This window comes from Mustelus asterias, chromosome 31 (assembly GCF_964213995.1).
Source record: "Mustelus asterias chromosome 31, sMusAst1.hap1.1, whole genome shotgun sequence".
Taxonomy (NCBI): Eukaryota; Metazoa; Chordata; class Chondrichthyes; order Carcharhiniformes; family Triakidae; genus Mustelus; species Mustelus asterias.
In genome coordinates, this window is record NC_135831.1 from 1,866,815 (window position 1) to 1,894,101 (window position 27,287).

Below are 27,287 nucleotides of genomic sequence, written 5' to 3' on the forward strand. Positions count from 1 at the left end.
ACAGAGAGAATTTAACACAGATATCGGGGAGAATGTATATAATATATACAATACACAGAATATCATAGAGATAGTGTTAATGGACAGAGAGAATTAACACAGATATAGGGAGAATGTATATAATATATATAATACACAGAATATCATAGAGATAGTGTTAATGGACAGAGAGAATTAACGCAGATATAGGGGGAATGTATATAATATATAATACACAGAATATCATAGAGATAGTGTTACTGTACAGAGAGAATTAACACAGATATAGGGAGAAGGTATATAATATATATAATACACAGAATATCATAGAGATAGTGTTAATGTACAGAGGGAATTAACAGAGATATAGGCGGAATGTATATAATATATGTAATACACAGAATATCATAGAGATAGTGTTAATGTACAGAGAATTAACACAGATATTGTGAGAATGTATATAATATATATAATACACAGAATATCATAGAGACTGTGTTAATGTACAGAGAGAATTAACACAGATATAGGGAGAATGTATATAATATATATAATACACAGAATCCCATAGACATAGTGTTACTGTACAGAGAGAATTAACACAGATATAGGGAGAATGTATATAATATATATAATACACAGAATATCATAGAGATAGTGTTAATGTACAGAGAGAATTAACACAGATATAGGGGGAATGTATATAATATATATAATACACAGAATATCATAGAGATAGTGTTAATGGACAGAGAGAATTAACACAGATATAGGGAGAATGTATATAATATATATAATACACAGAATATCATAGAGTAGTGTTAATGTACAGAGAGAATTAACACAGATATAGGGAGAATGTATATAATATATACAATACACAGAATATCATAGAGATAGTGTTAATGTACAGAGAGAATTAACACAGATATAGGGGGAATGTATATAATATATATAATACACAGAATATCATAGAGATAGTGTTAATGGACAGAGAGAATTAACACAGATATAGGGAGAATGTATATAATATATATAATACACAGAATATCATAGAGATAGTGTCAATGGACAGCGAGAATTAACACAGATATAGGGAGAATGTATATAATATATATAATACACAGAATATCATAGAGATAGTGTTAATGTACAGAGAGAATTAACACAGATATAGGGAGAATGTATATAATATATATAATACACAGAATATCATAGAGATAGTGTTAATGTACAGAGAGAATTAACACAGATATAGGGAGAATGTATATAATATATAATACACAGAATATCATAGAGATAGTGTCAATGGACAGCGAGAATTAACACAGATATAGGGAGAATGTATATAATATATATAATACACAGAATATCATAGAGATAGTGTTAATGTACAGAGAGAATTAACACAGATATACGGAGAATGTATATAATATATATAATACACAGAATATCATAGAGATAGTGTTAATGTACAGAGAATTAACACAGATATAGGGGGAATGTATATAATATATATAATACACAGAATATCATAGAGATAGTGTTAATGTACAGAGAGAATTAACACAGCTATACGGAGAATGTATATAATATATATAATACACAGAATATCATAGAGATAGTGTTAATGTACAGAGAATTAACACAGATATAGGGGGAATGTATATAATATATATAATACACAGAATATCATAGAGATAGTGTTAATGTACAGAGAGAATTAACAAAGATAGAGGGAGAATGTATATAACATATATAATACACAGAATATCATAGAGATATTGTTAATGTACAGAGAATTAACACAGATAGAGGGAGAATGTATATAATATGTATAATACACAGAATATCATAGAGATAGTGTTAATGTACAGAGAGAATTAACAAAGATAGAGGGAGAATGTATATAACATATATAATACACAGAATATCATAGAGATAGTGTTAATGTACAGAGAATTAACACAGATAGAGGGAGAATGTTTATATTATATATATATGTATATGTGTGGATATATTACATGGTGAGCGAGAGGGGCTCAGAATGTTGAGGGGGAAACATCGAGATAGTTATTATATATTGAGATATACAATATATAGTGTTATCATAGAGTGAATATACTTATATCATACATGGAGCCAGAATAACAGTGAGAGCTATCCGAGTTAGTGAAGATATATAATTAATATATCCAGCGATAGAGTTAATATATAGAAAGTGAGATAGAGAAAACACTGAGATATATAAACAGGTATATTTTATATATAGAGTTTTATATATATATTTTATTTATAGAGTTATCATAGAGATATAGAATCGATATAGAGAGAGTTATAGTGAATCTGGTGATATAGAGAGAGAGAGTGAGGGCTTACCTTGGAGGTTCAGCTTCATTGTTCCCAGGAGCAGGCTGAGGTTAATTTTGGGTTTAAAATTGGAGGTTTTTTTCAAAACCGGAAGTCAGGCCAGGAGTGGCCAGGGGAAGTTTTTGGAGGGTTTAAAAGTGCACCAAAGTATACAGCGGGCAGCATCGTAGCGGGCAGCAGAGTGAGTGGGAAGTTGAGTGAGCTGTCAGGGCTTTGGCTCACAGGGGTTGGACGAGCAGGGGTGAGTTTTTGTTTCCTTACACTCTTATTAACTTTTCACTGTCTTACTTGACATAAAGTGTCCAATATGAGTGTGAAACCAGTGTGTTGTTCCCAGTGTAGGATGTGGGAGGTCCTGGAGGCATCTTGCCTCCCGGACATCCACATCTGTGAGGGGTGTGTCGAGCTGCGGTTCCTGAGGGACCGTGTTAGGGAGCTGGAACTACAGCTCGAGGATCTTAGGCTGATGAGGGAGAATGAGGAGGTGATAGACAAGAGCTATCATCAGGTGGTCACACCAGGGCCACGGGAGGAGGCCAAGTGGGTGACGGCCAGGAAGGGTAAGGCTAGGGTGGTTGAGAGCACCCCGGTGGATTTGCCCCTGCACAACAAGTACTCCTGCTTGAGTACTGCTGGGGGGGACAGCCCGCCTGGGGGAAGCAGCAGTGGCCGTGTCTCTGCAGTGGAGTCCAGCCCTGTAATTCAGAGGGCTAAGGAAAAGAGGAGGAAGGCGGTATTAATCGGGGACTCGATGGTGAAGGGGACAGACAGGCGTTTCTGCGGAGGTAGGCGGGATTCTCGCATGGTGGTCTGCCTCCCTGGGGCCGGGATCCAGGATGTCGCTAGTCGCGTCCCGGAAATCCTGAGGTGGGAGGGAGAGGAGCCTGAGGTAGCGGTACATATTGGTACCGCTGATGTGGGTAGGAAGGGAGAAGGGGTCGTGAAAAGGGAGTACAGGGAATTAGGGAGACAGCTGAGAAAGAGGAAAGCAAAGGTAGTAATCTCAGGATTACTGCCTGTGCCACGGGAAGGTGAGGGCAGGAATGGAGTGAGGTGGAGGATGAATGTGTGGCTGAGGGACTGGTGCAGGGGGCAGGGATTCAGGTTCCTGGACCATTGGGACCTCTTTAGGGGCAGGGGTGATCTGTATACAAAAAACGGGTGGAACTTGAACCACACGGGGACCAATATCCTGGCCGGTAGGTTGGCTAAGGCTACTGGGGAGAATTTAAACTAGATAGGTTGGGGGGAGGGGAGCTAGAAGAGTTGACTAGGATCAAGGAACTAATTGATGGGGGGGGAGGATGCAGGGGTAAGGGGAATTACAAAATTAATGGTAGAGGAGAGGGTGCAAGTGAATGAAGGCGGTAATTTAGATAAGGGAGTAGAGGGAGAGGGTGTTCGCGACTCATCAAAGCGGGTCCAGATAAAAGCTGGAATAAGGACACTTTGCCTGAATGCACGAAGCATTCGGAACAAGGTGAATGAGTTGATGGTGCAAATCAGCACAAGTGGGTACGATCTAGTGGCCATTACAGAAACGTGGCTGAAAGGTGACCAGGACTGGGAGATGAATATCCAGGGGTATCAGGCGTTTAGGAAGAATAGACAGGAAGGAAAAGGTGGTGGGGTCGCGCTATTAATAAGAGATAATATCAGGGTAGTACTGAGGGATGACATAGGCTCTGAGGAACAAAACGTGGAATCGTTATGGGTAGAGATGAGGAATAGTAGAGGGAGAAAGACACTAGTAGGTGTGGTATATAGGCCCCCAAATAATAATGTTGAGGTGGGGAGGGCTATAAACAAGCAGATAAGGGATGCGTGTAAAAACGGAACGGCAATAATCATGGGGGACTTCAACATGCACATTGACTGGCAGACTCAAGTCGGTAAGGGTGGAATGGAGGAAGAGTTCTTAGAATGCTGTCGGGATAGTTTCCTTGAACAGCATGTTACGGAACCGACGAGGGAACGAGCTATTTTGGATCTGGTATTGTGTAACGAGGTAGGTAGAATTAAGGATCTTATTGTGAAGGACCCTCTTGGGTCTAGTGACCACAATATGGTCGAATTTCTGATTCAGATGGAAGAGGAGAAAGTTTGGTCTCAAACCAGTGTCCTCTGTTTGAACAGAGGGAAATATGATAGGATGAGGAATGAATTGGCTAAGGTAGACTGGGAGAGCAGGCTGGCAGGTAGGATAGCTGAGGAACAGTGGAGGATTTTTAAGGAGATCCTTTTCAGTTCTCAGCAAAAATATATTCCAGCAAAAAACAAGGATTGTAAGAAAAGGGAGAACCAGCCGTGGATAACGAAGGAAATAAAGGAGAGTATTAAAATAAAAACAGCTGCGTACAGAGTGGCCAAAAATAGTGGAGAAACAAGTGATTGGGAAAAATTTAAGAAACAACAAAGAGAGACTAAGAAAGCGATAAAGAAAGGAAGGATAGACTATGAAGCTAGGCTAGCAATTAATATAAAAAATGATAGTAAAAGTTTTTATAAATATATAAAAAGGAATAGAGTGGCTAGAGTGAATGTTGGACCCTTGGAGGACGAGAGGGGGGAGTTAATAGTGGGAAATGAGGATATGGCTGAGTCTTTAAATAAGTTTTTTGTGTCGGTCTTCACGGTGGAGGACACAAATAGTATGCCAAATATTAACGATAGAGGGTTGGCAGCAGGAGAAATACTTAATACGATTAATGTTACCAGAGAGGCAGTGCTGGGTAGACTAATGGGACTGAAGGTGGACAAGTCCCCGGGTCCGGATGGAATGCATCCCAGGGTATTGAAAGAAATGTCAGAGGTAATAGTGGATGCGTTAGTGATTATTTATCAAAACTCGTTGCATTCTGGGGTAGTGCCGGTTGATTGGAAAACGGCTAATGTTACGCCGCTGTTTAAAAAAGGAAGGAGACAAAAGGCGGGTAACTATAGGCCGGTCAGCTTAACGTCTGTAGTAGGGAAAATGCTGGAATCCATTATTAAAGAGGAGATAGCAGGGCATCTGGATAGAAATGGTTCGATCAATCAGACGCAGCATGGATTCATGAGGGGAAAGTCGTGCTTGACGAACATGTTGGATTTTTATGAAGATGTGACTAGGGCGGTTGATGGAGGAGAACCGGTGGATGCGGTGTTTTTGGATTTCCAAAAGGCGTTTGATAAGGTGCCCCATAAAAGGCTGCTGAAGAAGATTAGGGCACACGGAGTTGGGGGTAGTGTGTTAAAGTGGATTGGGGACTGGCTATCCGACAGGAAGCAAAGAATCGGAATAAATGGGTGTTTTTCCGGTTGGAGGAAGGTAACTAGTGGCGTGCCGCAGGGATCGGTACTCGGGCCGCAACTGTTTACCATTTATATAGATGATCTGGAGGAGGGGACGGAGTGTAGGGTAACGAAGTTTGCAGACGACACAAAGATAAGTGGAAAAGTGAATCGTGTGGAGGACGGAGAAGATCTGCAGAGAGATTTGGACAGGCTGAGTGAGTGGGCGAGGATATGGCAAATGGAGTATAACGTTGAGAAATGCGAGGTTATACACTTTGGAGGAAATAATAACAAATGGGATTACTATCTCAATGGAAACAAATTAAAACATGCTACCGTGCAAAGGGACCTGGGGGTCCTTGTGCATGAGACGCAAAAGCCCAGTCTGCAGGTACAACAGGTGATCAAGAAGGCAAATGGGATGTTGGCCTATATTGCGAGGGGGATAGAATATAAAAGCAGGGATGTCTTGATGCACCTGTACAGGGCATTGGTGAGGCCGCAGCTGGAATACTGTGTGCAGTATTGGTCCCCTTATATGAGGAAGGATATATTGGCATTGGAGGGAGTGCAGAGAAGGTTCACCAGGTTGATACCGGAGATGAGGGGTTTGGATTATGAGGAGAGGCTGAGGAGATTGGGTTTGTACTCGTTGGAGTTTAGAAGGATGAGGGGGGATCTTATGGAGACTTATAAGATAATGCGGGGGCTGGATAGGGTGGAGGCGGAGAGATTCTTTCCACTTAGTAAGGAAGTTAAAACTAGAGGACACAGCCTCAAAATAAAGGGGGGTCGGTTTAAGACAGAGTTGAGGAGGAACTTCTTCTCCCAGAGGGTGGTGAATCTCTGGAATTCTCTGCCCACTGAGGTGGTGGAGGCTACCTCGTTGAATATGTTTAAAGCGCGGATGGATGGATTCCTGATCGGTAAGGGAATTAAGGGTTATGGGGATCAGGCGGGTAAGTGGTACTGATCCACGTCAGATCAGCCATGATCTTATTGAATGGCGGGGCAGGCTCGAGGGGCTAGATGGCCTACTCCTGCTCCTATTTCTTATGTTCCTATGTTCTTATGAGTGCTCATATATGGAGAGAGAGGAGTGAGAGAGAGTGAATATAGAGATAGAAAGAGAGACTCATAATGTTGAGAGAGAGAGTGTAGGGATAGAGTTTATAGATAGAGTGATATAGGGAGTGAGTGTTAACGTATAGATCGCGCGTGAATATGTATAGTGAGAGTCAATATACAGAGGTGGGTCTGAAAGGGGGAGTGGAGTGAGGGGTTGAGGGGTGTGGGCGGGGGAGCGGGTGAGGGAGCAGGAGGCGGGTGGTGGGATGAGGGGTGTGGGCGGGGGAGGGGGGTGAGGGAGCAGGAGGCGGGTGGTGGGATGAGGGGTGTGGGCGGGGGAGGGGGTGAGGGAGCAGGAGGCGGGTGGTGGGATGAGGGGTGTGGGCGGGTGAGGGGTGTGGGCGGGGGAGGGGAGGGGGGGTGAGGGAGCAGGGGTGGGGAAGAGAGGGGGAAGGGAATGTGGGTGGGATGAGGGGTGTGGGAGAGAAGAGGGGAGAGGGTGAAGGGGTTGGAGAGCCCTTGGTGGGAGAGGCAGTTCTGAGGGTGGTGACTCAGCCTCTGTTCTGGTGGGTGGGGCGGAGTGGGGGGGGCAGCTGTTTGATCATTCGCGGACAGTGTGTGTGTGTGGGGGCGGGAGGGGGGGGCGTTGGGGGGGCGGGTTAGGCTGCATCTTCCCCACGACAGCTGAAGTCATTCCGCCTCCCACCCACTCGCCCCGTCCAGGCCCGCTTCCCCCCTCCCCCACTTCCCCCCTGTCCCCGTATTCACCAACCCCCTAGTCGGGGCAAGTTGCCGCATATTTCATTGGCTGAACAGTTTGAGCTTTGTGCGGAAACGCAAGGAACTGAAGGGAAACGTCTGTTGTCTGTTGAGATGCAGGAGTGGGGAAAATGGGAGCAGAGTCACTGATGGAGCGAGAGTTTAGATTTTGCTGCTTTTCCAGCACTAACTGGGAGGTTACTGTCCCTCTGCTCAGGGTTACTGATGGAGCGAGAGTTTAGATTTTACTGGTTTTCCAGCACTAACTGGGAGGTTACTGTCCCTCTGCTCAGGGTTACTGATGCTTTTGGTTTGATGATTCCGATGCAGCGTAACCTGTTAATGTGAAGTGAGTTCCCGGTGGTTTTGCCACTTTATGGGATCCCTTGAGGTTGTGCGTAACCCGTTTGAGAAGCTACACTGAGACGCTCGCAGTAACGAGTGTGGGAGACTAACCTGCGCCGTTGCAATGAGGCAGGTAAGTCAGCAAAGGTCAGAGATCGGATTGCTGGCAGCTTTCACTCGGCATGGCGAAGAGGCTGTCTGAATTGAAGAGCGCTCCGTCACACTCCTGTCCCTGTAGAGCGGCACTGCCGCCTCACAGTGCCAGGGACCCGGGTTCAATCCCAGCGGCACGGTGGCACAGTGGCTTAGCGCTGCTGCCTCACAGCGCCAGGGACCCGGGTTCAATCCCAGCGACACGGTGGCACAGTGGGTTAGCGCTGCTGCCTCACAGCGCCAGGGACCCGGGTTCAATCCCAGCGGCACGGTGGCACAGTGGGTTAGCGCTGCTGCCTCACAGCGCCAGGGACCCGGGTTCAATCCCAGCGGCACGGTGGCACAGTGGGTTAGCGCTGCTGCCTCACAGCGCCAGGGACCCGGGTTCAACCCAGCGGCACGGTGGCACAGTGGGTTAGCGCTGCTGCCTCACAGCGCCAGGGACCCGGGTTCAATCCCAGCGGCACGGTGGCACAGTGGGTTAGCGCTGCTGCCTCACAGCGCCAGGGACCCGGGTTCGATTCGCGGCCTCGGGTCACTGTCTGTGCGGAGTCTGCACATTCTCCCCGTGTCTGCATGGGTTTCCTCCGGGTGCTCCGGTTTCCTCCCACAGTCCGAAAGATGTGCTGGTTACGGGGGATTGGGCCGTGCTAAATCCTCCCTCAGTGTTACCTGAACAGGCACCGGAGTGTGGGCGACTAGGGGATTTTCACAGTAACTTCATTGCAGTGTTAATGTAAGCCGACTTGTGAATAGTAAATAAAACTTTAACTTTAAGATGGCGGACAGGCTTTTTTTGGGGCGGGGGGGGCGGCGGGAGGGAAGGAAGTCAGGAGGTGAGTTACTCATCGCAGGATTCCCAGCCTCTGATGTCTTCTTGTTGCAGTATTTATGCGGGTGGTTAAGTTTGATTTGATTTATTATTGTCACATCTATTAGCATATATTGAAAAGTATTGTTTCTTGCGCGCTATATAGACAAAGCATACCGTTCATAGAGAAGGAAAGGAGAGGGTGCAGAATGTAGTGTTACAGTCACAGCTAGGGTGTAGAGAAAGATCAACTTAATGTGAGGTAGGTCCATTCAAAAGTCTGACGGCAGCAGGGAAGAAGCTGTTCTTGAGTCGGTTGGTACGTGACCTCCAGACTTTTGTATCTTTTTCCCGACGGAAGAAGGTGGAAGAGAGAATGTCTGGGGTGCGTGGGGTCATAGAGTCACAGAGGTTTACAGCATGGAAACAGGCCCTTCGGCCCAACTTGTCCATGCCGCCCTTTTTTTTGAACCCCGAATCTAGTTCCAGTTGCCCACATTTGGCCCATATCCCTCTATACCCATCATGCCCATGTAACTGTCTAAATGCTTTTTAAAAGACAAAATTGTACCCGCCTCTACTACTGCCTCTGGCAGCTTGTTCCAGACACTCACCACCCTCTGTGTGAAAAAATTGCCCCTCTGGACCCTTCTGTATCTCTCCCCTCTCACCTTAGACCTATGTCCTCTAGTTTTAGACTCCCCTAACTTGATTATGACTCCTTAATTATGCTGGCTGCTTTTCCCCGAGGAAGCGGGAAGTGTAGACAGAGTCAATGGATGGGAGGCTGGTTTGCGTGATGGATTGGGCTACATTCACGACTTTTTGTAGTTCCTTGCGGTCTTGGGCAGAGCAGGAGCCCCAGACCAAGCTGTGATACAACCAGAAAGAATGCTTTCTATGGGGCATCTGTAAAAGTTGGTGAGAGTCGTAGCTGACATGCCAAATTTCCTTCGATGGTGAGAGATCAGTTTCTGGACACTGGTTTCCCCCTCGTAGAAACATAGAAAAACTACAGCGCAAAACAGGCCCTTCGGCCCCACAAGTTGTGCCGAACATGTCCCTACCTTTTAGGCCTACCTATAACCCTCCATCCTATTCAGTCCCTCCCCACAGGATATTTTGTACCTGTTCCACATGGGGCTGCGGTGGTTCAGCATCGCCTCCCCCTGGACAATAAAGGGTGGTTCATCCAGGGGCGTTCCATGAATGAAGGAATAAAAAAATATAAAACACTGGAGAAATGTTCAAGGTCCTATTGCGCAAGACTCCACCCCAATGGTCACTGGTCATGAATCCTCTCATTCACACAGCCCAGTTTGCAGTTAATGTTTCGGAACTGTCCCTCAGGATAAGTTCAAACCCTCGGTGTAATTCGAGTGAATCTTCATTTATATATAAATCTAAAGTTTATTTATTAGTGTCACAAGACGGCTTACATTAACACCGCAATGAAGTTACTGTGAAAATCCCCTAGTCGCCACACTCCGGCGCCTGTTCGGGTTACACTGAGGGAGAACTTAGCACGGCCAATCCACCCTAGTCATGATGTGGAGATGCCGGCGTTGGACTGGGGTAAACACAGTAAGAAGTTTAACAACACCAGGTTAAAGTCCAACAGGTTTATTCGGTAGCAAAAGCCACACGAGCTTTCGGAGCCCCAAGCCCCTTCTTCAGGTGAGTGGTGTTCTTCAGGTGTTGCCACTCACCTGAAGAAGGGGCTTGGGGCTCCGAAAGCTCGTGTGGCTTTTGCTACCGAATAAACCTGTTGGACTTTAACCTGGTGTCGTTAAACTTCTTACAATGCACCCTAACCAGCACGTCTTTCGGACTGTGGGAGGAAAAACGGAGCACCCGGAGGAAACCCACGCGGACACGGGGAGGACGTGCAGACTCCACACAGACAGTGACCCCCCAAGCCGGGAATCGAACCCGGCGCAGTGAGGCAGCAGCGTTAACCCACTGTGCCACCAGAGACAGGGGAAGAGGTCGCGTAGGATTTCACAGCCCAGCCACAGGCTATTCAGCCCATCTGCTCTGTGCTGGTGCTTCTACTCCACACCGAGCCTCCTCTCTCTCTCTCTCTCTCCATCTCACCCTCTCCTTCTGTCTCTTTCTCCCTCGTGTGTTTATCCAGATTTCCTCTTCAATATTATTCCCCTCCGACATCCCTGGGGTCCGTTAGTTGCTCATTCTCTCCCCCTCTCTGGGTAAAGATGTTTTCCCGATGTATTAGTGACTGTCTCACACTGACATCCCTAGTTCTGGTGCCGTGGAAACGTCATTTTTCTATTTATTGGTGGTATTAGTTGTTCGTCCATAATTGCTCTCGGCCATTTCAGAGTTGGCCAGGGTAAGGACGGCCAGGTAATGTCCGAAAGGGACATTACTGACCCAGACAATGGTTTCGCGGTCATCAGTAGATTCTTAATTCCAGAGTTTTGGTTGAATTCAAATTTCACTACCTGCCGTGGCGGGATTCGAACCCGGGCCCCCAGAGCATTACCCTGGGTGTCTGGATTACGGGCCCAGCAACAATACCGCTACGCCACCGCCTCTTCTGTACGCCGACCCTCTTAAAAACCCCGGCAGGTCACACCACCTTCTCTTTTCAAGAGTAAAGAGCCCCAGGTGTGTTGACTCATTCCTGATGCAAACCTTCTCCATTCCCACCGGATCCTTGTTGCAGCAGGAGAACTTTCACCTGAATTCCCCATGGGATTTTTCAGTGACTGTCCCATGTTGATGCTCCCCCCACTCCCCACCCCCCTATCTTCTCCAAGTTCAGCCTATCAAACACTTCCGTTTGTGCGTAGATTCTTTAATAGCCTTTCCCCCAATATTGTCGAGTCAACAAGAGCTGGAACACGGTAGCACAGTGGGTTAGCACTGCTGCTTCACAGCTCCAGGGACCTGGGTTCGATTCCCGGCTTGGGTCACTGTCTGTGCGGAGTCGGCACATTCTCCCCGTGTCTGCGTGGGTTTCCTCCGGGCGCTCCGGTTTCCTCCCACAGTCCGAAAGATGTGCGGGTTAGGTTGATTGGCCATGATAAAATTGCCCCTTCGTGTCCTGAGATGCGTAGGTTAGAGGGATTAGTGGGTAAATATGTAGGGATATGGGGGTAGGGCTTGGGTGGGATTGTGGTCGGTGCAGACTCGATGGGCCGAATGGCCTCTTTCTGCACTGTAGGGTTTCTATGATTCTATGATTTGATTTATTATTGTCACATGTATTGAGATATAGCGAAGGTATTGTTTCCTGCAGACAAAGCATACCGCTCATAGAGTACATAGGGGAGAAGGAAAGGAGAGGGTGCAGAATGTAGTGTTACAGTCACAGCTAGGGTGTAGAGAAAGATCAACTTAATGCGAGGTAGGTCCATTCAAAAGTCTGACGGCAGCAGGGAAGAAGCTGTTCTTGAGTCGGTCGGTGCGTGACCTCAGACTTTTGTATCTTTTTCCTGACGGAAGAAGGTGGAAGAGAGAATGTCCGGGGTCCTTGATTATGCCGGCTGCTTTTCCCGAGGCAGCGGGAAGTGTAGACAGAGTCAATGGATGCTTTTGGAGCACTGCTCCTTGACTTGCCTGATGAAGGGGCAGCGCTCAGAAAGCTCCAAATAAACTTGTTGGACTTTAACCTGGTGTTGTGAGACTTCTTACTATTTCTTATACCGGGCTTGGGTATAAGCGCATTACAGCAAAATTAACTGCCTTTAACATTTAGTCACTGTCTCTCAATCTGTGCCGCGAACTGAGCATCTTTTGTCGGTGTTGTTCGAAGGATCAGTATGACCTCGGGTGAGAACTGTTCTGGGCCAATTCCTGTAGGTACCCTGTTAGTCTATAGCTTGAAGTCTCACAACACCAGGTTAAAGTCCAACAGGTTTATTTGGTAGCAAATACCATAAGCTTTCGGAGCAATGCTCCTTCCGAAAGCTTATGGTATTTGCTACCAAATAAACCTGTTGGGCTTTAACCTGGTGTTGTGAGACTTCTTACTGTGCTTACCCCAGTCCAACGCCGGCATCGCCACATCAAGTCTATAGCTTCAACAGAAATCCCCAATTGCAGAGTAAGGTTCATTGGAGATGGTGTGGGCTGCTCCCTCTTCCAAAACAAAATTGGCAGACCGATGCTTACAGGCTAAGCCCACTGAAGTCAGATTTATTTACGTGTTAGTTCGTACACAGTCATCAAATGTTACAGCAAGATACCGGAATCACTCATTCTTAAAAGCATAAAATTGGAATCGTCGTACACTGAGCGAGTTTAGAATAGAATATGCAGATTTAAAGTAAAGTTTATTTGTTAGTGTCGCACGTCGGCTTACATTAACACTGCAGTGAAGTTACTGTGAAAGTCCATTAGTCGCCACACTCCGGCGCCTGTTCGGGTGCACTGGGAGAATTTAGCACCCTAACCAGCACGTCTTTTTGACTGCGGGAGGAAACCGGGGCACCCGGAGGAAACCCACGCAGACACGGGGAGAATGTGCAGACTCCGCACAGACAGTGACCCGAGCCGGGAATCGAACCCGGGTCCCTAGCGCTGTGAGGCAGCAGCGCTAACCAGAATGCCAGATGTTTGGGTGGCAGACAGATGTCTCTTGGTCAGACTGCCCAGATGTAACACTACACGGGCAATGTGAATCCAGTTTGTCCACCAGAGCTTTGAACCCGTGGTGTACATCTTATTCTTGCCACCCCTTGGACGTCAGCAGGCGGGGGGGATGGGTTAACGCATCTCCTTGATTTGATTTGATTTATTATTGTCACATGTGTTAACAGTGCAAAGTATTGTTTCTTGTGTGCTATACAGACAAAGCATACCGTTCATAGAGAAGGAAAGGAGAGGTGCAGAATGTAGTGTTACAGTCATAGCTAGGGTGTAGAGAAAGATCAACTTAATGCGAGGTAGGTCCATTCAAAAGTCTGATGGCAGCAGGGAAGAAGCTGTTCTTGAGTCGGTTGGCACGTGACCTCAGACTTTTGTATCTTTTTCCCGACGGAAGAAGGTGGAAGAGAGAATGTCCGGGGTGCGTGGGGGGTCGTTAATTATGCCGGCTGCTTTGCCGAGGCAGCGGGAAGTGTAGACAGAGTCAATGGATGGGAGGCTGGTTTGCGTGATGGATTGGGCTACATTCACGACCTTTTGTAGTTTCTTGTGGTCTTGGGCAGAGCGGGAGCCCAGACCAAGCTGTGGTACAACCAGAAAGAATGCTTTCTATGGAGCATCTGTAAAAGTTGGTGAGAGTCGTAGCTGACATGCCAACTTTCCTTGGCCTCCTGAGAAAGTAGAGGTGTTGGTGGGGCTTTCTTAACTATAGTGTCGGCATGGGGGGGACCAGGACAGGTTGTTGGTGATCTGGACACCTAAAAACTTGAAGCTCTCGACCCTTTCTACTTCGTCCCCATTGATGTAGACAGGGGCATGTTCTCCTTTACGCTTCCTGAAGTCGATGACAATCTCCTTCGTTTTGTTGACATCGAGGGAGAGATTATTGTTGCAGCACCAGTTCACCAGATTCTCTATCTCATTCCTGTACTCTGTCTCGTCATTGTATGAGATCCGACCCACTACGGTGGTGTCATCAGCAAACTTGAAAATCGAATTGGAGGGGTGTTGAGTTGAGTTGAGAAGTCTCTCTATCTATCCGTCAGTGACCATTTCCAGTAAATACTCCAGCCACCAATCAACTGTTGATTTAATTGGTTTCCAAACAGGATATTGAAACGTGTTGAGGGCAGGCTGTTTGCCTTGTGTCTGTTTCAATAGATTGTGATCCATTCAGGTGTGCTACTTAGGACGGCCACAAAGCATTGGCTTCGATCAGCTGCGTCTCAGTGTTACAATCGGATTGATCTGCGAATCGTATCAGAGTCGCAACATGGGAGGCCATTCAGCCCGTTGTACCTGTACTGGCCCTCCTAAAGGGGCAGTTCTCCTGGTGCTGCTGTCTTGCTTTCCCACCCATTTCCTGTTTGGATGATGAAGTAATTCCCTTTGGGAAGTCTTGATAGTTCCTGTCTCCGCCACACACTCGGGCAGCGCCTTCCAGTCCCACTTGCTGCATGAAATAAGATTTCCCTCGCCTCGCCTTTGGCCTCTTCCGCCACTTACCTCCAGATCGATGCCACCGGGCTCCCAATCCTTCCGCCAATGGGAACGGCTTCTCCTTATCTGGCCGGGCCCCCTCCTGATTTTGAATGTCAAATCCCCCCCCCCCCTCCACTTTCTCATCTCCAAGGCGAACGGTCCCAACCACTCCACGCAACTCGCTCGCTATCGCATCGTGTACGGGAACCACCCAGGAAGCACCCCCACCCCCCACGCCAATTAGTGGCTGCATCTTGTAAACGTTTTATTGGCTGACTCGGGGAGCTTTGGACAGAGGCTTTGAGCGGCGATTAGTTTCCCGCAGCTTTTGGTGCAAGTGTTGTCAGGGACAGGAGTCGGAGCGGTTACATCTTGTGCAGGGAATGCTTTCGGACTAAATCCGACACCAAGCCGTGTCAGATGTTAAGACGAGCGTGCAGGGGTTCTGTCGGAGTGTTGGTCTTGCGGAGGAGAGGTGTGGTGAAGATTTTGGATTTGATTTATTATCACCTGTATTATCATACAGTGAAAAGTATTGTTTCTTGCGCGCTATACAGACAAAGCATACCGTTCATAGAGAAGGAAAGGAGAGAGTGCAGAATGTAGTGTTACAGTCATAGCTAGGGTGTAGAGAAAGATCAACTTAATGCAAGGGAGGTCCATTCAAAAGTCTGACAGCAGCAGGGAAGAAGCTGTTCTTGAGCCGGTTGGTAAGTGACCTCAGACTTTTGTATCTTTTTCCCGACGGAAGAAGGTGGAAGAGAGAATGTCCGGGGTGCGTGGGGGTCCTTGATTATGCTGGCTGCTTTTCCCCGAGGCAGCGGGAAGTGTAGACAGAGTCAATGGATGGGAGGCTGGTTTGCGTGATGGATTGGGCTACATTCACCACCTTTTGTAGTTCCTTGCGGTCTTGGGCAGAGCAGGAGCCAGACCAAGCTGTGATACAACCAGAAAGAATGCTTTCTATGGTGCATCTGTAAAAGTTGGTGAGAGTCGTAGCGGACATGCCAAATTTCCTTAGTCTTCTGAGAAAGTAGAGGCGTTGGTGGGGCTTTCTTAACTATAGTGTCGGCATGGGGGGGACCAGGACAGGTTGTTGGTGATCTGAACATGTAAAAACTTGAAGCTCTCGACCCTTTCTACTTCGTCCCCGGTTGATGTAGACAGGGGCATGTTCTCCTTTACGCTTCCTGAAGTCGATGACAATCTCCTTCGTTTTGTTGACATCGAGGGAGAGATTGTTGTCCCACTCCTTTCCCTGTTTCTTTTGTACTTTCTTTATGGGGGTTTAGGGACGGTTTTCCAGAGCTCAGGGCCTGGGCTGATGAAGGCAGAGTGACCAGCGGGGAAGCGATAAAGATCGGGAATGTATACAAGGCTCAAGTTTGAGGAGAGCTAGGCTCTCAGAGGGAGCAGATGGGTCTTGGAGAGGAATGCCAGTTCCTTTAGAATTGTACCCAATACTTTGAGAAAAGAAATGAAGAGGGTGAAGGTGTGGGGGACGGCGGGGGGTGGCGGGGGGCGGCGGGGGGCGGGGGGGTTCGGTTTGTCGTATGAAGAACGGTTGAGGACTCTGGGTCTGTACTCGTTGGAGTTTAGAAGGATGAGGGGGAGGATCTTATTGAAACTTACAGGATACTGCGAGGCCTGGATAGAGTGGGCGTGGAGAGGATGTTTCCACGAGTAGGAAAAACTAGAACCAGAGGGCACAACCTCAGGCTAAAGGGACGATCCTTTGAAACAGAGATGAGGAGGAATTTCTTCAGCCAGAGAGTGGTGAATCTGTGGAACTCTTTGCCGCAGAGGAGACCGGGTCATTGAGTGTGTTTAAGACAGAGATAGACAGGATCCTGATTAATCAGGGGTTATGGGGAAAAGGCAGGAGAATGGGGATGAGAAAAATATCAGCCATGATTGAATGGCGGAGCAGACTCGATGGGCCGAGTGGCCTCATTCAGCTCCTATGTCTTGTGGAATGAAATCCGTACTAAAACCCACCGTTTCTCACCTTCAGGTAGCTCGGAAGAATGCGAGATAATACCCAAGGGAGGAAGCGGTGTGGGCAGACTGGTCTCCACCCCGACGCCCCGTCACCCCCAAAGCAAGAACAACCGTGTCCCGGTGGGAGAATGGACTTCACGGGGAGAAGGGAGAAGCCCCGAGCGGCTGAGGGCTGGTTCCAGGAACACCAGGTTTACAAAGGCGCCTCCAACTCGACGGAAGGACGGCCGCAGAAAGATGGAAGCCGCGCCTTGGCCAACCACTCCCCCTGGAATAATCTGCTGCGGAAAAGGAAACCTGACTTTGGGGAGTTGTCCGAAGGGGCCGCGAGCGACTGGGGAATGGCGCCGGACTGGGAAACACCGGAGTGCAGCGTTCCCTGTGACAGCGTCCCAGGCCCTGGGGTCAGTGCCAAGCGGGCGGTGAGAAATTGTAACCTGACCCACAGCCCTGCCGGGTGCAGTCGGTACAACCTGGGCGGGGACGCCGCTGACCACCGAGGGGGGAACGCAGGCGGGTGCAAGATAACGCCGGCCGCCAGACCTTGTCGAAGGCGGAGGCGGTTTAGGAAGCGGTGGAAGCTGATGCAAACCTTCCACATGCTCCTGTACCGCCGCATCTCCCCCCTGACCTTCCACTGGCGGGTCTGGAACTTGTTCAGGAAGCGACGTGCGTCCCAGCTCCCCGGGGCCAAGGCTGCCGCTCCCGCTCGCCAGCCGCTCGGGGAAGGATCCGCCAGCGCGGGGGACGCTGGGCCGTGGGACTGCCCGAAGCATCAGGGGGGAGGCGAGACGTTGCGGGCGGGGATGGCTCCCGCCTTTGGCCCCGGCGCCGCCAGCCCGTGCCCGGAGACGCGCAAAGCCGCCCGCTCGCTGGAACGAAGCAATAACCCCTGGCTGAAGGCCGAGGGCAGGAGCCCCAACCTGAGGCTGCCGGGCCTGTCCGCCCCCAACTGCCAGAGCCTGCCCAAGGACTCCAGGCTCTCGAACCAAGGGGGCCCCTTCGAGAATGTCAGCAGCGCGGCGTCCGTCCCCCTCAGGGGGGGCACCCCAGCCGATTTTTCGGAGAAGCCCAAGGAGGGCCTGCGCGCGTTCGGGCAAACCAACAGCCACGCTCTCTGTGGGCCCGGCCGGACTTTGGGTGGCGACACGGCCGAGCAGCTTCAAGGCGCCCGGCTGCTGGGCAGGCTGCCCGTGGACCGGGAACATCCTCTGTTTTCCCGCTACGCGGCGCGGCAGAAGGACCCGCTGCAGGTTTGCCGGGATGAAGCCGGCGGTGACACCTCCACCCATGGCGCCGCTCACCTCGGCGCTCTGGAACAGGCGAGGGGACCCCTGTCCGGTCGGACGAAATCAGTGGAGACCGGCATCGCGGCTGGCCAAGGGCCATTCAGTGGCGTTGGAGGTAACTGCTCAGCTCAGTGTGTTTGTCCGGGAAGCGATTCCGAGCCAGTTGTTTACCTCTTTCCCCCCCCCGTTGGCGAGTGAGAGAAATAAACGGTGCGGTATTGAGGTATCTGCAGTAAAGTTTATTCATTAGTGTCACAAGTAAGGCTTACATTAACACTGCAATGAAGTTACTGTGAAAATCCCCATGTCGCCAGACTCCGGCGCCTCCTCGGGGACACTGAGGGAGAATTTAGCACGGCCAACACACCTGAGGTTTCCTTCCACAGTCCAAAGATGTGTAGGTTAGGGGGATTGGCCATTCTAAATTGCCCCTTAGTGTCCAAAGATGTGTGGGTTAGGTGGATTGGCCATGCTAAATTGCCCCTTAGTGTCCAAAGATGTGTAAGTGAGGTGGATTGGCCATGCTAAATTGCCCCTTAGTGTCCAAAGATGTGTAAGTGAGGTGGATTGGCCATGCTAAATTGCCCCTTAGTGTCCAAAGATGTGTAAGTGAGGTGGATTGGCCATGCTAAATTGCCCCTTAGTGTCCAAAGATGTGTAAGTGAGGTGGATTGGCCATGCTAAATTGCCCCTTAGTGTCCAAAGATGTGTAAGTGAGGTGGATTGGCCATGCTAAATTGTCCCTTAGTGTCAGGGGGATCAGCAGGGTAAATGCATGGGGGTTGGGCCTGGGTGGGGTTGTAGTCAGTGCAGACTCGATGGGCTGAATGGCCTCCCTCCTGCACTGTAGGGATTCTGTGTCTAACCAGCACGTCTTTCAGACTGTGGGAGGAAACCGGAGCACCCAGGGGAAACCCACGCAGACACGGGGAGAATGTGCAGACTCCGCACAGACAGTGACCCCAAGCCGGGAATCGAACCCGGGTCCCTGCCGCTGTGAGGCAGCAGTGCTAACCCACTGTGCCACCGTGCTGCCCCACACATGAAGGTACAAGCATCAAGGTATACTGGCTGTCCATCAGCTCATACCCAAGCACGTGGAAATTGAACATGGAATGTATGCTTTGCAACACAGCAACAGGCCCTTCGGCCCGACTGGTCCATGCTAGTATTGAGGCCCCGCACAAACATCCTCCTCCCACCCTGCCTTCTCTCACCCCATCAACATATCCTTCTCTCCCTTCCTCCCTCATCCCCTTATCCCGCTCCTCCTTTAAACATATCTGTGTTATATCCTCAAATACTCCGTGCAGAAACATATTCGGTGGCACACTGGGTTAGCGCTGCTGCCTCACAGCGCCAGGGACCCGGGTTCGATCCCAGCGGCACGGTGGCACAGCGGGTTAGCGCTGCTGCCTCACAATGCCAGGGACCCGGGTTCGATCCCAACGGCACGGTGGCACAGTGGGTTAGCACTGCTGCCTCACAGCGCCAGGGACCCGGGTTCGATCCCAGCGACACGGTGGCACAGTGGGTTAGCACTGCTGCCTCACAGCGCCAGGGACCCGGGTTCGATCCCAGTGACACGGTGGCACAGTGGGTTAGCGCTGCTGCCTCACAGCGCCAGGGACCCGGGTTCAATCCCAGCGGCACGGTGGCACAGTGGGTTAGCGCTGCTGCCTCACAGCGCCGGGGACCCGGGTTCCATTCTCGGTCTTGGGGTACCGTCTGTGCGGAGTCTGCACGTTCTCCCCGTGTCTGCGTGGGTTTCCTCCGGGTGCTCCGGTTTCCTCCCACAGTCCGAAAGACGTGCTGGTTAGGGGCTAAATTCTCCCTCAGTGTTACCCGAACGGGCGCCGGAGTGTGGGCGACTAGGGGATTTTCACCGTAACTCCATTGCAGTGTTAATGTCAGCCGACCTGTGACACTAATAAATAAATATAATGGTTACAACTCAAAGGGGGCCATTCAGCCCATTACGTCAGTGCTGGCTCTTTGCAAGATGTGATGTGGAGATGCCGGCGTTGGACTGGGGTAAACACAGTAAGAAGTTTAACAACACCAGGTTCAAGTCCAACAGGTTTATTTGGTAGCAAAAGCCACACAAGCTTTCGGAGCTCCAAGCCCCTTCTTCAGATTACCTTGGGTATGGACTGGTCTTTTCCCCTGCAGATATTTTCTTTTCAGATAATTATCCAGTATCTTCGTCCAAACCACGATTAAATCTTCCTCCACCGCCCTTTCAGGCCGTGCATTCGGAAGGAAGGACAGATGGGGATGGCCAAAACACTCTGGCCCTCTGGCCCTTTCACCAATCACCCGGAATTCTCTCCTCCTCGATGCCAACGGAAGCAGACTTTTTCTGTCGTGGTTTTTGAAAAGCTCTCTCAAACCTCCCTCCCCGTCCCCACCTTCTCTGAGGAGAAACCAAGTCCGGCTTCTCCCAGCCTGTCCTCACGACTCCCGGGGAGGCGTGGCGTGGTGGTATTGTCACTGGACTGGTAATCCAGGGATCCAGGGTTCGAATCCCACTGCGGCAGAGGGTCAAATCTGAATTCGATAAGAATCTGGCAATTGTTGCAAAATCCCAGCTGGGTTCACTAAATCCGCCGTCTGTACCTGGTCTGGCTGAGCAAACCACTCAGTCCAGCCCAGATAATAAACAAAAGGTCCTTTATCCCTGGGACCGCTCTCGTGAACCTGCACCCTCTCTGAATCCATCCTTTAGACTGCACGGGTTTCATAAAGACCTCACGATGGTTTTTGTACCTTCTGCCTAGAATCATAGAATCCCTACAGCGCAGAAGGAGGCCATTCGGCCCATCGAGTCTGCTCCGACCACAATCCCACCCAGGACCGAACCCCATATCCCTACAAATCTCCTTACAAATCCCAGGATCCTGTATTCCTGAGCAACTGTTTTCTTAACCTGCCACCTTCATAACCATATGATATAGGAGCAGAATCATATAAGCAGGGGCGGGCGGCACAGTGGGTTAGCACTGCTACCTCACAGCTCCAGGGACCCGGGTTCGAAACTAGAACTAGGGGAGCATGGCCTCAAAATAAGGGGAAGCAGATTTAGGACTGAGTTGAGGAGGAACTTCTTCACACAAAGGATTGTGAATCTGTGGAATTCCCTGCCCAGTTGAGGCGACCTCATTGAATGTCTTTAAGGCAAGGATAGATAGATTTTTGAACAGTGAAGGAATGAAGGGTTATGGTGAGCGGGCGGGTAAGTGGAGCTGAGTCCACGAAAAGATCAGCCATGATCTTATTGAATGGCGGGGCAGGCTCGAGGGGCCGGATGGCCTACTCCTGCTCCTAGTTCTTATGTTCTTATGATTCCAACCTTGGGTCACTGTCTGTGTGGAGTTTACACGTTCTCCCCATGTCTGCGTGGGTTTCCTCCGGGTGCTCCGGTTTCCTCTCACAGTCCAAAGATGTGCAGGTTAGGGGGATTGGCCATGGTAAATTGTCCCTTAGTATCCAAAGATGTGCGGGTTAGAGGGATTGGCCATGGTAAATTGTCCCTTAGTGTCCAAAGATGTGCAGGTTAGGGGGATTGGCCATGTTAAATTGCCCCTTAGTGTCCAAAGATGTGCGGGTTAGAGGGATTGGCCATGCTAAATTGCCCCTTAGTGTCCAAAGATGTGCGGGCTAGGGGGATTGGCCATGCTAATTTGATGTTTGTGTCAGGGGGATTAGCAGGGTAAATATGTGGGGTTATGGGGATAGGGCCTGGGTGGGATTGTGATTGGTGCAGACTCGATGGGTCGAATGGCCTCTTTCTGCACTGCAGGGATTCTAAATATGTGAATGAGGCCACTCGGCCCATCGAGTCTGCTCCGCCATTCAATCATGGCTGATAATATTCTCATCCCCATTCTCCCGCCTTTTCCCTTTGATCTCCTTATTAATCAAGAACCTATCTATCGGCACGGTAGCACAGTGGTTAGCACTGCTGCTTCACAGCTCCAGGGTCCCGGGTTCGATTCCTGGCTCGGGTCACTGTCTGTGTGGAGTTTGCACATTCTCCCCGTGTCTGCGTGGGTTTCCTCCGGGTGCTCCGGTTTCCTCCCACAGTCCAAAGATGTGCGGGTTAGGTTGATTGGCCAGGTTAAAACTTGCCCCTTAGAGTCCTGACTTGCGTAGGTTAGAGGGATTAGTGGGTAAATATGTGGGGGTAGGGCCTGGGTGGGATTGTGGTCGGTGCAGACTCGATGGGCCGAATGGCCTCCTTCTGCACTGTAGGGTTTCTATGATTCTATCTCTGTCTTAAAGACACTCAATGGCCCAGCCTCCTCTGTGGCAATGAATTCCACAGATTCACCGCCCTCTGGCTGAAGGAATTCCTCCTCATCTCGGTTCGAAAGGGTCGTCCCTTTATTCTGAGGCTGGGCCCTCGGGTCCCAGTCTCTCCGACTAATGGAAACATCTTCCCCACGTCCACTCTATCCAGGCCTTTCAGTATTCTGGAAGTTTCAATGAGATCCCCCCGCCTTCATCCTTCTAAACTCCATGGAGTACAGACCCAGCGTCCCCAAACGCTGCTCCTACGTCAAGGCTTTCCGAGTCCTTGCCACAATCCCACCAAAGCTCCCACTATTTATACCATTTCATAAAACCAAACACTTATAGAGTTATCACAGATACGGATTTACAGATACCAAAAATTCCAGCATTAAAAAGCCGCCTCATTTTAAAATTTGGTGCGGCTCCTGCGATTTGCAGTGAGTATAATCCCTGGCTCCCCCGGTCATGGGCAGGTGGGACAGTGCACTGCTCCCCCATGGCCGGGGGAGCCAGTAAAGGGTGCAGTTTGAGGAATCGGGGGGGCCAGCGAGTTTGACAATGGGATTGCACGGTGAGCTTCAGTCTCTCCGTCAGCCCCAAATGTCTGAGATGGAATGAGCTCTGAAAGCGCTGGTACCTCGCGCAATTTCACAGCTTCAACAAAGAACAATACAGCACAGGAACAGGCTCTTCGGCCCTCCAAGCCCGTGCCGCTCCCTGGTCCAAACTAGACCATTCTTTTGTATCCCTCCATTCCCACTCCGTTCATGTGGCTGTCTAGATAAGTCTCAAACGTTCCCAGTGTGTCCGCCTCCACCACCTTGCCCGGCAGCGCATTCCAGGCCCCCACCACCCTCTGTAAAATATGTCCTTCTGATATCCGTGTTAAACCTCCCCCCCCCCCCTTCACCTTGAACCTATGACCCCTCGTGAACGTCACCACCGACCTGGGGAAAAACCATCGGGTTACTGACTGCAATAGGTTCCCTGAGCAGGAGTGTCTTAGAAACCCTACAGCACAGAAAGAGGCCATTCGGCCCATCGAGTCTGCACCGACCACAATCCCACCCAGGCCCTACCCCCACATCCCTACATATTTTACCCACTAATCCCTCTAACCTACGCATCCCAGGACACTAAGGGGCAATTTTAGCATGGCCAATCAACCTAACCCGCACATCTTTGCGGACTGTGGGAGGAAACCGGAGCACCCGGAGGAAACCCACGCAGACACGAGGAGAATGTGCAGACTCCACACAGACAGTGACCCAAGCCGGGAATCGAACCCAGGTCCCTGGAGCTGTGAAGCAGCAGTGCTAACCCACTGTGCTACTGTGCCGCCCCATGACAGAGAGGCGACTTGTCCTTGTGGAGGCTTGTCCCTGGGATTGGGCAGTAAGTGTGGGGCAGATCGGTTCTGCATCCAATGATGTGATAAATAGTAAGCGGGGAATCTACTCTGACGTCTTACTGTGTTATATCGAGTCCTCGAGGTTTACAGCACGGAAACAGGCCCTTCGGCCCAACTTGTCCATGCCGCCCCTTTTTTATTTAACTCCTAAGCTAGTCCCAGTTGCCCGCATTTGGCCCATATCCCTCTATACCCATCGTACCCATGTAACTATCTAAACGCTTTTCAAAAGACAAAATTGTACCCGCCTCTACTACTGCCTCTGGCAGCTCGTTCCAGACACTCACCACCCTCTGTGTGAAAAAATTGCCCCTCTGGACACTTTTGTATCTCTCCCCTCTCACCTTAAACCTATGCCCTCTAGTTTTAGACTCCCCTACCTTTGGGAAAAGATATTGACTATCTAGCTGATCTGTGCCCCTCATTATTTTATAGACCTCTATAAGATCACCCCTCAGCATCCTACGCTCCAGGGAAAAAAGTCCCAGTCTATCCAGCCTCTCCTTGTAACTATCCCTGAATGAGATGAGGGGTTGGCATCGGGGCAATGGAAAATCTCTCTTCTCTGCCACGGTGGGTTCGCACTGCAGCCTCATAGCGCCAGGGACCCGGGTTCGATTCCCAGCGTGGGTCACTGTGTGGCGTTCTCCCCGTGTCTGCGTGGTTTTCCTCCGGGTGAAACGTAGAAACATAGAAAAACTCCAGCACAAAACAGGCCCTTCGGCCCCACAAGTTGTGCCGAACATATCCCTACCTTTTAGACCTACCTATAACCCTCCATCCTATTAAGTCCCATGTACTCATCCAGGAGTCTCTTAAAAGACCCTATTGAGTTTGCCTCCACCACCACTGACGGCAGCCGATTCCACTCGCCCACCACCCTCTGTTTGAAAAACTTCCCCCTAACATCTCCCCTGTACCTACCCCCCCAGCACCTTAAACCTGTGTCCTCTCATAGCAGACATTTCCACCCTGGGAAAAAGCCTCTGAGAGTCCACCCGATCTATGCCTCTCAACATCTTCTATACCTCTATTAGGTCTCCTCTCATCCTACGTCTCTCCAAGGAGAAAAGACCGAGCTCCCTCAGCCTATCCTCATAAGGCATGCCACTCAATCCAGGCAACATCCTTGTAAATCTCCTCTGCACCCTTTCAATCTTTTCCACATTCTTCCTGTAATGAGGTGACCAGAACTGAGCACAGTACTCCAAGTGGGGTCTGACGAGGGTCTTATATAGCTGCATCATTATCCCCGGACTCCTAAACTCAATCCCTCGATTGATAAAGGCCAGCACACCAGTGCTCTGGTTTCCTCCCACAGTCCAAAGATGCGCGGGTTAGGTGGATTGGCCATGCTAAATTGCCCCTTAGTCTCAGGGGGACTAGCAGGGTAAATGCATGGGGTTACGGGAATAGGGCCTGGGTGGGATTGTGGTCGGTGCAGACTCAATGGGCCGAATGGCCTCCTTCTGCACTGTAGGGATTCTGTGATTCAGTTCCAGGGACGGGAGGTTGCAGACTCGCCCCGAGCAGAAACGGGACTGGGAATGAGGGCACCAGGGTTCCGTCAGATCTTCAGGATGTGGAGCTAGACCGGGGACAGGGTTCGGGGGGGGGGGGGGGAGAAGAAGAAGAGGGAGAAGTGAGGAAGTTGAGATTGGGGAACTGAGAGTGCGGCTGGGAGGAGGAGGGTAAGCAGGCTGGATTTTAGATACAGGACAGACCAGCACAGCAGAGGGAGCTGGGTAGTTAATGACAGCGGAAGGTCTAACCGAGCGTTCATCGTGTGGAGATACCGGCGTTGGACTGGGGGTAAACGCGGTAAGAAGTCTCACAACACCAGGTTAAAGTCCAGCCATCAGGGTTGGGCTTTAAGCTGCGGTGAGAGACTTCTCACTGAGTGTCCACCAACATCACAATGTAGTGGAATTAGAATTAGATTGAGAGTAAAACCCTCCATTGGATCTGGATTAATACAGTTAGATTGAGCATTGGAAAAAGCATTCCCGAATGAGGGAAAGCCAGCATGGTTTTGTGCGGGGCAGGTCGTGTCTAACTAACCTCATAGAATACTGCAGTGCAGAAGAGGCCCTTCATCCCATCGATCCTGCACTGACGCCTACCTAGAACATAGAACATAGAAAGCCACAGCACAAACAGGCCCTTCGGCCCACAAGTTGCGCCGATCACATCCCCACCCTCTAGGCCTATCTATAGCCCTCAATCCCATTAAATCCCATGTACTCATCCAGAAGTCTCTTAAAAGACCCCAACGAGTTTGCCTCCACCACCACCGACGTCAGCCGATTCCACTCACCCACCACCCTCTGAGTGAAAAACTTACCCCTGACATCTCCTCTGTACCTACCCCCCAGCACCTTAAACCTGTGTCCTCTCGTAGCAACCATTTCAGCCCTTGGAAATAGCCTCTGAGAGTCTACCCTATCCAGACCTCTCAACATCTTGTAAACCTCTATCAGGTCACCTCTCATCCTTCGTCTCTCCAGGGAGAAGAGACCAAGCTCCCTCAACCTATCCTCATAAGGCATGCCCCCCAATCCAGGCAACATCCTTGTAAATCTCCTCTGCACCCTTTCAATGGCTTCAACATCTTTCCTGTAATGAGGTGACCAGAACTGCGCGCAGTACTCCAAGTGGGGCTAACCAGGGTCCTATAAAGCTGCAGCATTATCTCCCGACTCCTAAACTCAATCCCTCGATTAATGAAGGCTAGTACGCCGTACGCCTTCTTGACCGCATCCTCCACCTGCGAGGCCGATTTAAGAGTCCTATGGACCCGGACCCCAAGGTCCTTCTGATCCTCTACACTGCTAAGAATGGTACCCTTCATATTATACTGCTGCTTCATCCCATTGGATCTGCCAAAATGGATCACTACACACTTATACCTAACCCCACTCGCCAGCACTTGGCCCATAGCCCTGAATGTTATGACGTGCCAAGTGCTCATCCGGATACTTTTTAAAGGATGTGAGGCATCCCGCCCCCACCACCCTCCCAGGCAGTGCATTCCAGACCCTCACCACCTTCTGGGTGAAAAAGTTTTTCCTCAAATCCACCCCCAAACCTCCCACCCCTCACTTTTAACTTGTGTCCCCTCGTGACTGACCCTTCGACTAAGGGGAACAGCTGCTCCCTATCCACTCTGTCCATGTCCTTCATAATCTTGAACACCTCAATCAGGTCACCCCTCAGTCTTCTCTGATCCAGAGTAAACAACCAAAGCCTCTCCAACCTCTCTTCATAACTTAAATGTTCCGTCCCAGGCAGCATCCTGGTGAATCTCCTCTGTACCCCCTCCAATGCAATCACATCCTTCCTATAACGTGGCAACCAGAACTGCACACAGTACTCCAGCTGTGGCCTTACCAAAGTTCTATACAACTCCAACATGACCCCCCTGCTTTTGTAA

General features: G+C 49.9%; 3 protein-coding genes across 3 annotated transcripts in view; all 3 read left to right on the forward strand.

Moving 5' to 3' along the window:
• Positions 1-14,692, forward strand: part of LOC144481616 (DNA-directed RNA polymerase II subunit RPB1-like) — a 43,252-nt gene extending 28,560 nt beyond the window's left edge. Inside the window, exon 11 of the mRNA XM_078200754.1 lies at positions 14,537-14,692. Within this exon, the coding sequence (XP_078056880.1) occupies positions 14,537-14,692 (156 nt within the window). The remainder of the gene's footprint in view (positions 1-14,536) is intronic.
• Positions 1-27,287, forward strand: part of LOC144481712 (uncharacterized) — a 240,640-nt gene that overhangs the window by 100,292 nt on the left and 113,061 nt on the right. The gene's annotated exons all lie outside the window — the stretch shown is intronic.
• The window catches only part of LOC144481694 (uncharacterized), a 49,295-nt gene continuing 38,882 nt past the window's right edge, over positions 16,875-27,287 (forward strand). Inside the window, exon 1 of the mRNA XM_078200831.1 lies at positions 16,875-18,262. Coding sequence (XP_078056957.1) covers positions 16,885-18,262 — 1,378 coding nt within the window. The 5' untranslated portion in view covers positions 16,875-16,884. The remainder of the gene's footprint in view (positions 18,263-27,287) is intronic.